This window comes from Antechinus flavipes, chromosome 2 (genome assembly GCF_016432865.1).
Source record: "Antechinus flavipes isolate AdamAnt ecotype Samford, QLD, Australia chromosome 2, AdamAnt_v2, whole genome shotgun sequence".
NCBI lineage: Eukaryota > Metazoa > Chordata > Mammalia > Dasyuromorphia > Dasyuridae > Antechinus > Antechinus flavipes.
Window position 1 is genome coordinate 275812915 of NC_067399.1, and position 17300 is coordinate 275830214.

Sequence of the window (17300 nt, forward strand, 5' to 3'; positions counted from 1 at the left end):
GAGCAGCAAGGGCAGCTCATTAATGAATTCCTTCTGTATCACTGTCCCTAGAGGACTTATGTTTCCCATACTGGGGTGCATAGAGAGCTGAATTTGAGCCTCTGTTCTCAGGATAGAACCATAGGGACATCTTATCACAGAGTTAGCTTTCAGAAAGAAGTTTGAGGAAGCCTATTTTCTGGCTCCATGTTCCCTCAGGCAGCCCTGTCTTTATATTTTCCCAAGGTCTGAGATAACAATAAACATTTAATTCCTATCTCAGCCACCCCCACCCCGTCCCTTGGAGGTGATGGGGATAGGGAGCTGCTTTCAGGGAGCATTAGGGAGCATGTTACCCCTTTGATGAACACTGTGCTAACTTGAGAAGATGCCTTAGCCTCTCAGTGATATAGGTTCCAGTTTCTTAAACTTTGGTTCATGACTCCATATGGGATCTCATACCTGAATATGGGGTCATGAAATTATGATTTATTATCTGTAAATGTTTGATTTGCATATCCATTCTATGTACTTATATGCCCAGGTAAAAATTTCTTGGTAAAAAGGGTTGGAAGTGGAAAATTTTAAGAAGCTCTACTCTAGGTAACTCTTAAAAGCATACATTTTTTAAAATAGTATTTTTTCCAGTTACACATGAAGACATTTTTAACAAAATTTTCTTCCTACCTCCCCTTCCCCTTCCTAAGCCAGGTAGCAATTTGATATATTCAACCATACAAAACATTTCCATACTGTTAAGAGGCTGCCAGGTTGCATTAAGAAAGGCTGTTTCTCATCAAAGGAGTTTCCCACCAAAAGAGTTTCCTTATCAGTGAAATCCTCAGTTCAACCCTAGTCTCTCTCTACTCAGCCAGAATCAGAAAGAAAGGTCTCCCAGAGATGTGGTAGGATGGGGTTGAATTGGGAAATCTTCCATGTGTTTGAGGCAGAATTGATCTACCTTCCATACTATTTTGGTTCTTAAATATAGTATTGTTATCCCAGAGGAAGTAGGAGTAAAATGGTGGTTGTCTGGCTATAAGCAGAATGTTACAGGATGCTTAAAAAGTACTCGGATGCTCTAAAGGAGAATAGGATGACTTCATCTAAGATAACCCACTATTCTGTTCAGGAACCTCTCAGAGGGGTTTCTGTAGAACTGACAGGGCTGAGTTTTTCTTGAGCTTTGTATATGCTGTATATATCTTGTGTTCTTTCCTTTTGGAATGGAAGGCACATTGCATTTGGAGTCATAAGGTTGCATGGGTTTTACGCCTGACTTTCCCCCTGTTACTCTTGTGGCTCTTGGCAAGTCACTTAACCTGTGTCTGTTTCCATCTGTAAGATGGGCATGCTAATTCTTATACTCCTCTCAAGTGCAGATCTGATGAAATGATCTGGAGTCATTTTCAGATGAATATCCATGGAAGAAATCTCTTTACACGTGTTAAACTGTGTCTTCCACACTCCCCATTTGGAAGCAACTTCCTAATATATTGGACTGGTACAGCTTGCTCAATTCCTCAGGGTCTTATTCAGTTTCCCTACCTGACAGTTGGCTTGTTGCCCTGATAGCCCCCCAGAAGCTTATTTTTATTTTGGCTGATCAAGGGGATAGCTTCAGAGAACACATTTTGAACAGGCAGGATCCCTTGTTTGTTTGTTTTTTCCTTAAAAAAATTTTTTTTATTATAGCTTTTTATTTACAAGTTATATGCATAGGTAATTTTTCAGTGTTGACAATTGCAAGACCTTTTGTTCCAACTTTCCCCTCCTTCCCCTCACCTCCTCCCCCAGATGGTGGGTTGACCAATACATGTTAAATATGTTAAAGTATAAGTTAAATACAATATATGTATATGTGTCCATAGTTATTTTGCTGTACAAAAAGAATCGGACTCTGAAATAGTGTACAATTAGCCTGTGAAGGAAATTAAAAATGGAGGTGGACAAAAATATAGGAATTGGGAATTCTATGTAGTGGTTCATAGTCATCTCCCAGAGTTCTTTCGCTGGGTGTAGCTGGTTCAGTTCATTACTGCTCTATTGCGTCCCTGTGTCACTGAGATAGGTGCTACAAACCCCGCACAGGAGGCAATCCCAGCTGCCTTGTTCCATCTCAGGAAATCTGCCTTTTGTTTAGCATATTTTGTATCTTTGAATACATCCAGGAGGTTATGTGTCTATTCATGGATGCAGAGATCTTCACCTAGAACCAGACCTCATTCCACTATGAGATTTTGTATTCTTGCATATCCTTATTAGTCCCCTTATTGCTTTATTTTAAAAAATTGTTTATTTTCAATTTATGGGATAAAACAGGCATTTCCACAACATAGTATATATAATAAAAAGATGATAGCATGTGAAACTGCAAATCTATTATTTACAACTTGCTATTCCTTTATATATAATATATATTATAATACATATAATATGTATAATATAATAAAGTTATCATGTAAATATTTTGCCCTTTATCCCTCTTGCCCCAGAGTCTATCTGGTGATATTGATTCCTAATAGCAGAATCAAAAGTCAAAGGCAGTTTCTCTTCAAAAGCCCTGTATTGTTGCATTTTAGGAAAAAGGTGGAATGGTCTCAAAACAATTTTTTTTATTTTAAAGATTTAAAAATTTTTTATTGATACTTTTTAAAAGATAAAGTTCATTTGTGAATATTCCTCATCCCTTCCAATCTAATGAGCTGTCCCTTGAAACAAGAATTTAAAAAGAAAGAAGAGGAAGGTTAGCCCAACACCTAATGACTGCCATATTTCATAGGCTTCTCTGCAGTAAAAGTAAGTAGGTGTATTTTTTCAACTTTTTAACTAGACCTGGTCATTATAATTCGAGTGCTCGCAACTTAATTTTTAAAAATTCAAACAAAAAAGCAGCTAGAGATCTTGTGTGCTATGGTCTCCCACTAATACAGTGCTTGGTTCATACTCACTACTAACTCTGCTTCCCCTCCTCTTCTCTCTTCTCTTTTTCTCTTTTTGTCTCTGTCTTCTATGTGTCTCTGTCTCTGTCTCTGTCTCGCCCCTACTCTCACTGTCTGTCTCTGTCTCAGACTCTGTCTCTCAGACTCTTTGTCTTTGTCTCTCTCTCTGAATCTGTCTCTCTCCCTCCCTCTTTGTCTCTATTTCTCTTTTCTCTTTTTCTCTCTCATTGTAGGTGGTGCTTTTTCTTTTTTTGTTCGTCTTTTTAGACTGTGAGGTCTGGTAAGCTTCATCCGAGCAGCAAGAAGGTAATAATTCCAGTGATTTTTCATATTTCCATGAAATGCTTTTGCTTTTCTCTAAACATTGATTTAGCCGAAGCAGGGCTGGTGCATTTTTCATGCCTCACCTCTCAGGGAAAATGGGTCTCATTTTCACTTCTCCCTGGGGCTAGAGGTTTGCTAACTGAAAGCAGTGACTATGACTTCTTTTACAAGAGATGATCCTGTTGTATGATTCCATTGAACTTTCCCAAAAAGCAAACAGACTCCTTTTCAAACCTTCCACCCAAAAAATCAAAACTGCTCTTCTACAGGCTTGCAGCACAGATATAAGGGGATTGCCACTATCTGTCATCTGTCAGGGAAAATATACCCTGAGCATTTAGAAATAGCCCAGATAGCCTTTTAAGATTTGACTTGAGGATCTCTTCTTGATTCCTTAATAAGTGGAGCCAAAGGACAGAAAGCCTGGTGCTAGAGGGAAGTAATAGAACTGTCAGCAGTGAATAAGAGAAGTTCATGATAAGATACAGGTGATTCTCAGCCACATAGATTTTGCTTCAGAAACAGAATTCTCTGTTTTATTTCTACCTTTAAAATAACTTTTACTATATCCTTTTAGGAAGGTACAACAAAAATAGGAAGGAGTGACTCTGACCAAGAACAGGATATAGGTAAGTAAGGACAAAAGCGGAATCTTCTTTCTCCTCAGAGAGGTACAGAGGGTCCTGATGGCTATGTTTGACCGATTCCTTCATGGGGAATCTGAGGATGCTGAGGGAAAGGACCTTCTTGGGAATGCAAGCCCTCTGGCTTTTCTCTTTGTTTTAAGAGAAGATTCTCTTGGCTGGGGGAAGGTAAAGAGTAATGGTGGGAAAGTGTCAGGTATGTAAAAAAGCATTATAAAGCATTTGCTTAAGAAGAAACAAACTCTGGAGGACCTAGTAGCCAATGTGCTATTTATATTTCTATTACTTGATATTTAGTTTGGGGTCAGTATGGTTGGAAGTAGACCAGAGTAAAAATTATTAGACCAAGATAGAAGAATGGGGTCTGTCTTCTACCTGTAGAGGTTTTCCAGTCTTGGACTTGGAATTTGTCATGGAAAGAACGAAATTGTCCTATAAAGTTACTCTACTCCATTTTGACTAGCATTTTCTCCAGTCCTTCAGGGTCAGTGGATAGAGAGAGACCATTGTACCATCACCAGTGTATGTGGTGTGGTCACACTTCAGCCTGCCCTGGGAGCCCGCTGTACTGTTAATGGCCAAGAGGTCACTGATTCCTGTCGCTTGACACAAGGTAGGCCACTTGGACTCTCTCCTAGAGTCTTCTTTTTGCATTCTGGAAATAGTGAATTGTAGGTTCTTTAAGCTGCTATAACTGTGATGGCCAACAGCTCTTAGTAGGAAACCACCATTTTGAGGAATGGGAAGGCCTTTGGAATAGACCTTTTAAGCTTCCCAAGAGTAATAAGAAACTTCCTTTTTATAAACATGATCCAGAAAAGACAGTAGAATTAATGTACTGATGATATAATTGGCTAGACAAGAGGTGTCAAACTCTTCACCTGGAAATGTTTCCCACAAAACTAGGAACCAGATTACAATGTCACTGAGAAGTGTTTAACCTAATTAAAAATATATTGCACCTTACATAAGCCAATCTGTGATATGTACTATTCTAGTGGAATTTGACATTACTGGACTTGTTATGAGAGGACTTCTGTGTGATGGGGATAGGGGTGATTTTTGTGGATAGTAAAGGAAAATAGCAGAGTAATAAAACAATGCAAAAAAAGTTTGGGAGGATACAGAAACAGGATAATTTTATTACTACCTTGTTAAGTTTGCTCAAAAAAACCCCTCTACATAAAGCCCTTTGGATAAATGTATAAGCTTTTATTTTGTTCTATGTATTTTGAAATTTAAAAAAATGATTAAGTTCATAATAAAAATTTTAAGGAAAAAAATGACAACAGAACCTGTTTCTAGTGGGGGTCTTTTGGGAAATTTATTTGGATTGGAAGATTCTGCCTTGCCTGTAGGAAAGGGAATCCCAATGGCAGAAGCCTGGGGTGGAGAGAAACGATCTGTCTCTTAGTTCCAAACAGATGAATCTACCTCTTGAAATCTTACCCAAATTCTATAGGGAGCTAAGTGTCTTAGTGGATAGTATATTGATCGTGGAGTCAGAAAGACCCAAGTCCAAATCTTGCTTCAAATGTGTACTAGTTTTGTGACCTAGGCAATTTTTAACCTCTCAGCCTCAGTTCCCTCATCTGTCAAATGGGGATAAATAGTAACACCTTCCAGGGTTGTTGTAGGATCAAATAAGATAATTTTAAAGCTTAGCACAGTCCCTGGCACATAGTTAGTGCTATAATATTAGTTATCTTTGTTGTTGTGAACATAAAATGAGATAACCTTTGTAAATTGTTTTTTCAAACCTTAATGCTATATGAATATTAACTATTATCTTAGTAAATAAAAGAAGCCTTTCCTTACCAGTCTGGCCCACAGTGCCATCTTTCCTTTGTTCTTCCCTGAACTACTTTTACAACCAGCCAGTTATCCATTATTAGTGTGTTTGTGTGTGTATGTATGTATGTGTGTGTGTCTAGCTCTTAGCATGGTACCTGACACACACTAAAGGCTAAGTCGTAAATCTTGCTTTCTTTTTTCCAAAGGAGCTATTCTAATTCTGGGGGAAACACAGAAATTCCGTTTCATTCACCCAGCAGAGGCTGCTGCACTAAGACAGAGGAGATTGGTAAGGATGGTCTCTTTTTTTTCCTGAGGCAATTGGAGTTAAGTGATTTGCCCAGTATCACACAGCTAGGAAGTGTTAAGTGTCTGAGACCAGAGTATGGTCTCTTTCTTAGGTTGCTGTTGACCATAATACTTCTTGCCACGTGAGCAGCATCAGGAAGGTGTCCTGTGGAAAATCTACCTGGAAAAATTCAGCTTGTCAGATGTACCATGTAAATGATGGTGACAGGCTGTGAAGTAATGGCTTCTTTATTCCATTTTCTCCTTTGTTTCCAGCTAGGAGAAGTCTCTGCTGGGAACAGCAATTGTTCTCTGGAGTGGTTGGATTTGGATGGTGATGTCACTGCCCCCCAACTGGGGATTTCCTCTGTGCTTGAGGACAGGTAGGTGAGGTCAATGGACCCTTCTGGAATGGAGCCTTTTTGAGTCCTAGCAGTAATAATCCAATGTTTTACAATATACTTGAAAGGAAAAAGTCAAGGTAAAGGCATAAGCCTGAGTTGGCCCAGGGCATTAGCCATTGGGATTCTAAGACTCATGGAGCTTAACTCACTGTTGGCATTTGAGACTGGTGGGGAAAGAGCTCATTTTATCTTCCTGTAGCTTGTTTTGCTTTCCTTCATTCTCCAAAGGGGCATCACTCTTGTTTTTCCCTCTGACCACTTTCTGTCAAACAAGACTTTTGGCAACACGTTTACAAGGTGATGGTTTATATCACTTTGTTTGCCATCGATTAGGGAGAGGCTGGAAAAATAATATATGAGCAATGGGAGTATATTGTTTCATAATTTAGCACCTGGGAAGACTGTATGACTTTATCCCTTCTTCAAATCTCTACCAGAGCATAGAAATTCAATAAGTAATTTTCAGAGTCGTCCTGCTTGTCTATGTTTGTTTCTGGCCTTTCTTTTGTATTCTTCTGTGTTAGTTTCCAAACTTTCTTGCTTCTGTTTTGAACTGAATCTCTCTCTTTCTCTCTCTCTCTCTCTCTCTCTCTCTCTCTCGGCAATTGGGGTTAAGTGACTTGCCCAAGGTCACACAGCTAGGAAGTGTTACATGTCTGAGGTCATATTTGAACTCAGGTCCTCCTGACTTCAGGACTGGTGCTCTATCCACTGTGTTATCTAGCAGCCCCTGAATCTCTCTCTCTCTCTTTTAAGGGTATAATTGATTTTTTTATATCATTGCCATTTCCCATATATCCCCATGTTTCCCCACAGAACTCTTTCTTGTAACAAAGTATAATTATACAAAGCATGGCAACACATTGTCTGTACCTGGCAACATTATGCATTGTAGAGATTGTATCTCTGTCATTTGCAGTGGTGGGTTGGTGGAGGTGGTCTGTCTCAGCATTGGGTCTCTGCAATCAGGACTACTCACTGCTTTGAGGAGAGTTCCCTTGTTTTCTACATTATTCTGGTCATCATGCATATTATTGTACTTTACAGAAAAACTCAGATTTATGTGAGTGATGTAAAGCATAATATTCTTCACATTCTTCATTTCTTATGGTCTGGTAATATTCCAATACATATATATAATCTTATTTTTCAACCATTTTCCAGTTGATAAGAACCCACTATATTACCTTCTTTTTATTTTTCTCTTTTGTGTCTCTGGCCCAAGTGCTTGGCACATAATAAACCCTTAATAAATGATTTTTCATTCATTCTTGCTTTTTGCAATTATAGAAAAGTGCTGGGTTTTTTTTTTCTCCATGTGGGAACCTTGACTTCCTTGTTTTTATGGAATGAGATCTTCTAGAACTCTCTAATCCAGAATTACTGATGAAACTGGTTAACCAAATCCAGATATTTCCTTTCCTTTAAAAAAAATCAGGGAGAGATTTCAAAATAAAGATCCCAGCACCACCCAGCTGGTATCTCTGGCATAAAGTCAGTCCAATGGGTTAGTCTCCCCAGTTGTTATAATTGCTACAGCAGTGTGCCTGCCAGGTGGCAGTGATGATATCATGTAGGAGCTAAGCCTGAACCTGATTGGGCAAAGGGACCAGGGAAGGGCGCCTGTAGGAGCAGAGAAAAATAAAAGTCAGTAGATGGGTTCCCAGTCGGGAACTGGGTCTGTGCTGGGGAGATCTTCTTCCTCCATGCTTTGGGCAGGGCACTCCACGAAACTCTAAAGTCTCCACTCTGAGGCTTAACTTTATTTAGGCAGAGGTGAGTCTGTAGGTGTGCCCAAAAACACAGAATTGACTCCAGGCACAGGGAAAGGTGATCAGCCTGACTCCCAGCTGCTGGGACCAGAGGACAATTTGTTTTTTATTATCATTTCCCAATTTGTCATCTTTGGGGCTCAGTCTTGAGTGTCTAGAGTATTGGAGTCAGTCTGGTAGATCTGTTCCTGCTGCTACAATAGTGATTAGGAACCTCCACATTATGTGGTGAGAACTGTCAGCTTCTGAAGCATCAGGGAAGAAATAGGAGCAATGGCAACAGGGAGGGGCCCGTTGGAGCCTTTGGGAACAGATGAACAAGCAGATCCAAACATACAAAATGAAGAGAAGCAGTGATCACGCCATCTTGGTCCCTGGAGAGACCCATAAGCTGATGGTTTGCTGAGAGTTTTCCTGAAATCTGTACAGATACTTAGTGGAAGGTTAGTTAAAATATATTTTTTTCAAGTACTTGCTTAATGCTTAACAGACCTGTTTATTGAGAACTAGTTTTGCTTCCAGCTGTGTGTGTGTGTGTGAATGTGTGTGTGAGTGTGTGTGTGTGTGTGTTTGTGTGTGTGTGTGTGTGTGTGTGTGTGTGTAAGAGAGACAGAGAAAGACAGATAGAGACAGAGAAGAGAATGTATACAAAGAGGGAGGGAGAGAAACAGATAGACAGTGTATGTGTGTCTGTCTGTGTGTGTTAAAAAGAGAGAAAAAGAGAGACAGAGACAGAGAGAAAGTGTGTGAGAGAGAGACAGAGACAGAGATAAAAACAGAGAAATAGAGACAGTGTGTGTGTGTGTGTGTGTGTGTGTGTGTGTGTGAAAAAGAGAACAAGAGAGAGACAGAGACAGAGAGATGGTGTGTGTGTGTGTGTGTGTGTGTGTGGGTGTGTGTGTGAAAAAAAAAGAGAAAAAGAGAGAGAGACAGAAACAGAGAGAACATGTGTGTGTGAGAGAGACAGAGACAGAAACAGACACTCTGTGTGTGTGTGAAAAAGAGACAGAAACAGAGAGATAGAGACAGTGTGTGTGTGAGAGAGACAGAAACAAAGAGAGACATTGTGTGTGTGTGTGTGTGTGTGTGTGTGTGAAAGAGACAGAGAGAAACAATATGTGTATGTATGTGTGTGTAAAAAAGAGACAGAGACAGAGAGAACGTGTGTGTGTGTGAAAAAGAGACAGAAACAATGTGTGTGTATGAGTGTGTAAAAAAGAGACAGAGACAGAGAGAACGTGCGCATGTGTGTGAAAGAGACAGAAACAATGTGTGTGTATGTGTGTGTAAAAAAGAGAGAGAGAGACAGAGACAGAGAGAATGTGTGTGTATGTGTGTGTAAAAAAGAGACAGAGACACACAGAGAGAAACAATGTGTATGTGTGTGTAAAAAAGAGACAGAGAGACAGAGACAGAGAGAATGTGTGTGTGTGTATGTGTGTGTGAACAAGAGAGAGACAGAGAAACAATGTGTGTGTGTGTGTGTATGTAAAAGAGAGACAGATAGAGACAGAGACAGAGAGAATGTGTGTGACGTCAGTTGCCTCTGGAGCCCTGATCATGTGTCAGCTTTCCCAGGCATCTCCGCAGCAATCCCTCCTTCAGTCTCCTCCCATTTCTGTTATTGAAGATGGTGATTTGCATTATAAGGAGCAAGTCTGGCTAACCTTATACTTTTGGGGTGTGGAAAGGAAGGAAAAGGGAGAAAGAGAGTGGGGAGAGAAGAAGAAAGAGAAGGGAGGAAAGTGTTTCACAGAGGGAGAACATGAGTGGAAGAGGGAGAGAGAGCCTGGGGAAAGAGCTAAGTAAGCCCAAAGTGTAAATAGTTCTTCAAAGAGCCTTTCTCTGATGGATTCTTTTGAATAATTTTTCTGTTTTGTGTAAACTACTTAGTTAGACAAAGTTGGGGAGTGATAACCCAGGCACCATGGGAAATACTGTCTATTGACTGCTTTCTCACAGATACTCCCTATTCTGCAGGCACCACCATTCAGTACAGGATGCTTGTCATTTTGGTTAAGATTTTCTAGAAAAAGATGATCAGAAGTGCTTTTCCCTGGGTGTCGGGAAACCAATCTAACATCAGAATCTTAGCCTTGGACTCCCTCATAGTAACTACTTGTGGTGTCCTTATTAGCTTGTATTTATGTATTTATGAGAAGAAAGATTGCTGGTTGAAATCCTCATCTATCCCTTACTATTCTGGCAGGGCTGCATCAGGACATGTTGGCATTTCTTTGGGAGCCCCTGTGCTTTCACCTTATGCTGCCTAGAGGAAAGGCAAATGACTCAAAACACATCAGCTGTGCTGTGACAGCCAAGGGCTCAGTTAAATAGTTTTTGACTGTCGGGGATGAAAACCAATAAATAGGATCAAGGTGGTTAGTGTGAAACTGTTCTAGGAATAGAACAGGGTGTTGAGCTAGACTGGAATTAGAAGGTCATGGGAGTTTAGGAGGGTGGGGAATTGAGAGGCCGGGGTGTCTGAAGGAAGCAGGAGCCAGGAAGGCTGTGCTGCTAATTTGGAAGGAGTGAATATGAGTTGGAGTTTGTAAATAACAACAGTGAGAATCTGGACAGAATGGAATGAGCTTTACAAGAAGAGAAAGTGCCGAAGATTGATGGTGCCAGAGGTAGGTTTGGCAAGTACAAACGGAGCCCAGAGAATTCCGGTGCTTCCTCCTGACTCAGTTTATCAGAGGCCTTGAGAGAAAGGTAGTCAGGCATGGAAGCTGTTAGGGTGGCAAGAGCATGGTAGCTGGCACTTTGCGATTGATTTTCTCCCTGGTAATCTAGTGAACCTCCCCAGGCCAAGCAGCACCCAGAATTTAGTGTATTCTAGTGGGAGGGTGACCCTAGAAGGAAGATTCTGGTGGTTATGGGGATCTCAGAGTTGGCAGACCAGGGGAGCTCTGGCAGAGTGAGAGAAAAAGTTTCTTTTGTTTTTCTTCCTCATCAGATTGGATTGACTTAGGCCCTGACTTCCCAAAGCTAGTTTTGGAGATGCCCCAAAATACATCACCCTTAATAGACAGAAGGTTCAAATAGTGATTATGAATTTCCAGGAAGAAAAAACTTACATGACTTTGTCCCAACTCGTGATATTAAAGAACCCAGCCTCTCAAATTCCAACCCAGGGCTCTTTCCTGTAGGCCGGATTTCCAAGATTTCCTTGAACTTATTGACATACTTGCAAATATTCCTCTAGAATCTTCTCTCCTTTTTCTCACAACTTCCTTCTTTCTTTTCTCTTTTCTCCCCTCTCTCTTCTTTTTCCCCTCCTTTCCTCTCTCCCTCTCTCTGTCTTTGTTTTTCTGGGTTTCTGCCTCTGCATTTCTACCTGTCTATTTATCTCTTTCTTCTAGGACATAGATATACTTTTTGTTTCAAGGAATAAGGTTCTTATAGTAGATGGACATTCCATAGAATTTGTTTTCCCAAAGATATAGCGCTTTATAATCGGTGGGGGTGGGGAAGAGAATCATTTTGTAATCCACAAGTTTCCTGCACAATAATTTTGTTTCATTTCCATTATGATTTTCAAAAAGCCTCTATGAAACTTGGCCTTTTTTTTTTTTTAAATAAAACCCAAAGCTGGGCATGGTAGTGCATGCCTATAATTCCAGCTTTTGAGGAGGCTAATAGTCTTTTGAGTTTGGGAGTTCCAAGTTTAGGGGTATTAGCACTAAGTTTAATTTTAATATGATGAGTGACTAGGAGCAAGGGAACCTCCCTTCCCACCCTATCCTGCCCCCAAGTTGCCTAAGGAAAGGCTAACCTGCCCAGATCAAAAATGAAGCAGCAGGTCAAAGAGTATCCCCTTGTACTTCCTACCTGAGAAAGATAGAAAAACTCAGTTAAAAAAAACCAGAACACAAGAAATCCAGAGCTCTTTAGTTTTGCCAAAACCATAATGTTTTTCTTCTCTTCTTACCTGTTTATTCTTATGAACATATATGACTTCTTGTTTTTCTTGAATCTTCTACCCTAAGAAATCCAGAAGAGGCCACTTTTGACTAAAGTTCTATTTGCCAGCTCTATGACCTCATTGGCTATCTATGACCCAACTTACTTCCTCTTTGTTCTTCCTAGCAGGCAGCAGGGCCTCGAGTCCAAATCCCTCTCTGCTATTTTGGACCTAAGGGTTCTCTCAAACGGGAGACTTAGTCAAGAGATTCCTGAAAGAAAATGGATGCCTAAGAGCACCCTGACTCATGATGACATCTCAGTCAGGGGGTGTTACCCACTCCTAGTTTGCCCAAATGAAGACCGATAACTAGAGCCAGGGCCTGGGAAGAATGCCCTCTGAAATATAGATAGTTCTTTCTCAGGATGATTTGTTTCTTTCCTCATGGAAATTCCCAGCTCTTTCTGTAACAGGAGAGTGCGGGATGTTTCTGAAGCATACCACCAGAAGCATATGGACCAAGCAGTGTCCCACAGGACGCAGATTCGACAACAGAAACGCCTTGTCAAGGATTTAAGGCAAGATATCCTAGTTGGGCAAATCAGAGCTGAGCAGGAGCTGGAGTTTGACCAGGCCCTCATCAATCAGCAGATCAAAGACAGTAGGTGACCATGATTTATGGTGTCTCTCTCACCTTCTCATTTCTTCATTTCTCCCTCTGTTCTTCTTCTTCTTCTTTTTTTTTTGTTTATAATCTTCATGAAATTGCAGGGAAACATTATGAGACAGAAAATTAGAAAAAGGTTCCCCAGAAAGATGAATAGGGAAGCTTAACTGGGTTATTTCCCCTTAAAAACTCTGGTTCTCTCTCTTCTTCCTTCTCTCATGCAAATGCATATTTTTTCATTTACATATAGATGTATAGCACCCATACCTGGGTGAAACCTCAGCTTCATACCCTTTTGGCTTCTTCCTTCTCAGTGCTCTCTACTCTGGGGACAAGAGCATCTTTCCTTCATATCCCAGCTAGAAATCTCCTTCCTCTCCTCTCCACATGGATACAAGTATGTCACTCCATGCAAGCCCAGAGGACTGTCTCAGAGACAGGTGGGAGGGTGAGCTCTAACTTTCTTTTTGTTTTTTCTTGATTCTTAGATCAGAGATGGTTGCTCAGAGAGGAAAGCCGGTTGGCCAGTCTGCAGCAACAGCAGCAGCAGCAGCTGGAGCAGCAGCAGCAACAGCAACAGGATGGTACTTCGATTGAGGAAGACACTGAGATCTTCCATGAAGCAGAATCTCAGATTAGGCCAAAGACTCCATCAGCTTCACTGGATGGGGGCCGTACGAGGCTGGTCCAGCTACAGGTCCTCTGGAGGAATGCTCTCTGGGCAGCAGAGCGTAAAGTCAGGCGCAAGAAAGTCAAGTTTCAGTTGGAAAAGATTGTCAAAAAGCAGAAACTCCTGGAAGCCCAGAAAAAGCTTGAGCAGCTTGAAAAGCTCAACTGGAAAGACAATCCGAGCCAGTTGGACCCTGATCTGGATGCCAACTTTTCAGCTTTTCAAAAAAAGAGTGACTCTTCCACCAGCAGCAGTTCTTTGGGTGACCACAGACTTTGTGGCCTCCCACTGTCCCCCTCACAAAGGTAAAGGAGCAACAAGGATATGGAACAGAGCTAGGAAAGGGATTCTTGCTTAACACATCCCTCTTTGTAACTGACACTTAAAATTTCATCTTCCTGAGCCCTGATTCTCCTGATGTGCTTGCCTGGTACATGTATCCTCTGACTTTTGGCTAGCAAATCCTCTTGTCCTTCAAAGGTGTAAGTTCTCAAACTTTTTGCCCCTGGACTCTTAAAGTTTTGAAAATTATTGTGGATCCCCAAAGAGTTCTGGTTTATTCAGACTTTTGTGTATTCAAAAATTTATTTTCACTTGATACTTTCTGTATTCTCATCCCCATTTTATCTCAATCCTGCTCCATTCCCCTATCCCTTTGTCCCCTAGTTTGTTTTCTCTTTTCATTTCTCCCATTGTATCCCATTTGGAAGGTTCTCATTCACCCTTATTCCCTTTTTGTTTCTTCCTCTTTCTAGTGCCAGCTAAAGCCTGACTCTGCTAGTAGAACACCCTGTCCCTTGCTATGTTTTCTAGTGCTGGACAATCCTCCTGATCCTTGACCTCACAGACTCAGGAAGAAGAGCCTACATGCTCATTTCCTCATTCCTTTACCATCACTCAGTAGTCTCTTTCTCCCTGTCTTTGTCCTATCTACCACCTGCCACTAACCTCCAACCCACTCTACTCTTCCACTTTCTCTGGGATTTCAGCACTTAAGACTTTTAATCTTCCTCTGCCTCCCATCCCATGGGGCAGTTAGGTGGCACCAGAGTGCACAGAGAGACAAGTCTAGAGTCAGGAAAACTCACCTTTATGAGTTGAAATCTGACCTCAGACACTTATTAGCTGTGTGACCCTAGGCAAGTCACTTCATGTTTGCCTCAGTTTCCTCATCTGTAAAATGAGCTGGAGAAGAAAATGACAAACCTTTCTAGTATCTAGTATCATTGCCAAGAAAGGTTTGTCTTTGGGATTCACAATAATTTTTTCCCCACAGTAGTTTTTAAGGATTGTAAAGGAATCCTGAGACCAAAGAGTTTGTGAATTACTGCCATGGACTTTGCCATCATCAGAGATTGCTCTACTTCCAAAACCCTGAACTTTGAAGTTTCCTTTCTGATTGTCCTTCCTGTTCTTCTACCTTACTTACACCCTCACTTTTCATGAGACTATTCTTCATTCTCATTGTTACTTTGGGTTCCTTGGTCCCTTCCAATCCATTGTCCTTGTTTAACTCCCACTTACCAACTTTCATAATCCTAACCTTCAGGTTACCCATTTGAGTAACCTTCTTCCTTCTTTCCCTCTCTTTCTCACTTTTCTCTCCTTCCCTCTTTCTCTCTCCCTCCCTCCCCCTCCTTCCTTTCTCTCTTTGCTCTCTCAATCCTCAATCTCCCTTTGTGTTCTCTCCTCTTCCTCCTTCTCTCCTCTTTCTCTCTCTCTCTCTCTCTCTCTCTCTCTCTCTCTCTTCCCCTCTTTTCCTCCCTTTCTCCCCTTTTCTTCCTTTTCCTTCTGTAGGTACTCTCTCATGCTAATTCAGGATGACACTCAGTTTGTAACTCCACTGACTCTCTCTCTCTCTTTTTTTTTAAATAACTTTTTATTGACAGAACCCATGCCAGGGTAATTTTTTACAGCATTATCCCTTACACTCACTTCTGTTCTGATTTTTCCCCTCCCTCCCTCCACCCCCTCCCCCAGATGGCAAGCAGTCCTTTACATGTTAAATAGGTTACAGCATATCCTAGATACAATATATGTGTGCAGAACTGAACAGTTCTCTTATTGCACAGGGAGAATTGGATTCAGAAGGTATAAATAACCCGGGAAGAAAAACAAAAATGCAAGCAGTTTATATTCATTTCCCAGTGTTCTTTCTTTGGCTGTAGCCGCTTCTGTCCATCCTTGATCAATTGAAACTGAATTAGCTCTCTTTATCGAAGAGATCCACTTCCATCAGAATACATCTTCATACAGTATCGTTGTTGAGGTATATAGTGATCTCCTGGTTCTGCTCATTTCACTCAGCATCAGTTCCTGTAAGTCTCACCAGTGCTCTCTGTATTCATCCTGCTGGTCATTCCTTACAGAACAATAATATTCCATAACGTTCATATACCACAATTTACCCAGCCATTCTCCAATTGATGGGCATCCATTCATTTTCCAGCTTCTAGCCACTACAAACAGGGCTGCCACAAACATTTTGGCACATTCAGGTCCCTTTCCCTTCTTTAGTAGCTCTTTGGGGTATAAGCCCAGTAGAAACACTGCTGGATCAAAGGGTATGCTCCACTGACTCTCTAGGCAGTCAGTACTCCTAAGGGAATACACGAAATCTTGATGAACAAATCTACTATAAATTTATACAATCTAAACTAGGCTGGACCCAAGAGGCATTCTTTTTATTGATTCATTACACTTTTCACTGGGGTTGTTTTGTTGGAGTTTTTTTGCTCAGTATTTTTCAATTGTCTCTGGCTCTTTCTGGCCCCATTTAAGGTTTTCTTGCCAAAAATACTGGAGTGATTTGCCATTTCTCCAACTCATTTTACAGATGAGGAAATGGAAGCAAAGAGAATTTAAGTTACTTTGTCAGGGTCACATAACTACTAATTGTCTGAGGCCAGATATGAACTTGGGAAGAATGAATCTTTCTGACTCCAGGCTCAGTGCTGTGTGCACCATGAGGACACCTCACAGCCTCTTTGCATTGGGGGCTATTTATCAAAACATCTTAAATCACTAACTCTGCTTTTCCCCTCCTTCCTGATCTTAGAAGATGAGACCATCCCTCCATTCTTGTTGACGCTAGCCTGCTTAGCTCGCATCAAAGGAAGCTCTGTACTCTGAGATGTCTCTGAATTTGTCCATCTCATATTTCTTTTGAACATTTGCAATTCGGTTTTTTTGCGATTGCTCAAAAGAAACAGATGGACGAAGTCAGAGGTATTGCCGTTCCAAAGGTTCATATGGACTCTTTGTGCCCAGTCTGTGGTAGAGCCTTCTAAGCTTGTCTGATTAGCCACAGTCAAGACACATTGTATTATTGACCCCAACATAGAGATGTCATTCATCTTCAAAAACAAAGGACCATCACCAACTTACTTGTATCTTTGATGCTGTTGCTTTTAAGGGCTTTGCTATATTAATCAACCTCTGCTCGCCTTTCACTTTCAGTCTCACCTCCTTCAGCCTTCCTCCTACCTACAAACTTCTGCAGATTTCTAGTCCTAAAAGAAACTAAACAAATCATTTCCTCCATCTTACTCCTCCCTAAACCTATCATACTGTATCTCTTCACTTTGTCAAATTTCTGAGGAAAGTAGGTAATTCTGAATGTCATTATTTTCTGCTTTATGCTTCATCATACTATACTGTCTTTTGTCATTCTATTGGAAGCTCTCTCTTTAAAGTCACTGTCCTGAGAATTATTAGTGCTAAATCCTGTGTCCTTTTATCATCCTTGGCTCCTACTAGAGCAGTGGATGGTGTGCTAGATCTGAAGTCTGGAAAATCTGAGTCCAAATCTCAAACCTTGACAAGCTGCCCCCATATCTCTGCAAATACTTTTTCATGCCTACTATCACTATCTTAGTTCAAGTGCCCATTGCCCATTCTGAGTCTATT

The 17300-nt window shown here is 40.9% G+C and overlaps 1 protein-coding gene across 1 annotated transcript in view; it reads left to right on the plus strand.

The window, feature by feature from the left end:
• LOC127546636 (stAR-related lipid transfer protein 9-like) overlaps window positions 1-14449 on the plus strand; it is a 92708-nt gene extending 78259 nt beyond the window's left edge. The window contains exons 13-15 of the mRNA XM_051973655.1: window positions 6248-6354; window positions 12528-12715; window positions 13207-14449. Coding sequence (XP_051829615.1) covers window positions 6248-6354; window positions 12528-12715; window positions 13207-13700 — 789 coding nt within the window. The 3' untranslated portion in view covers window positions 13701-14449. The remainder of the gene's footprint in view (window positions 1-6247; window positions 6355-12527; window positions 12716-13206) is intronic.
• Window positions 14450-17300: the final 2851 nt, after the last annotated feature.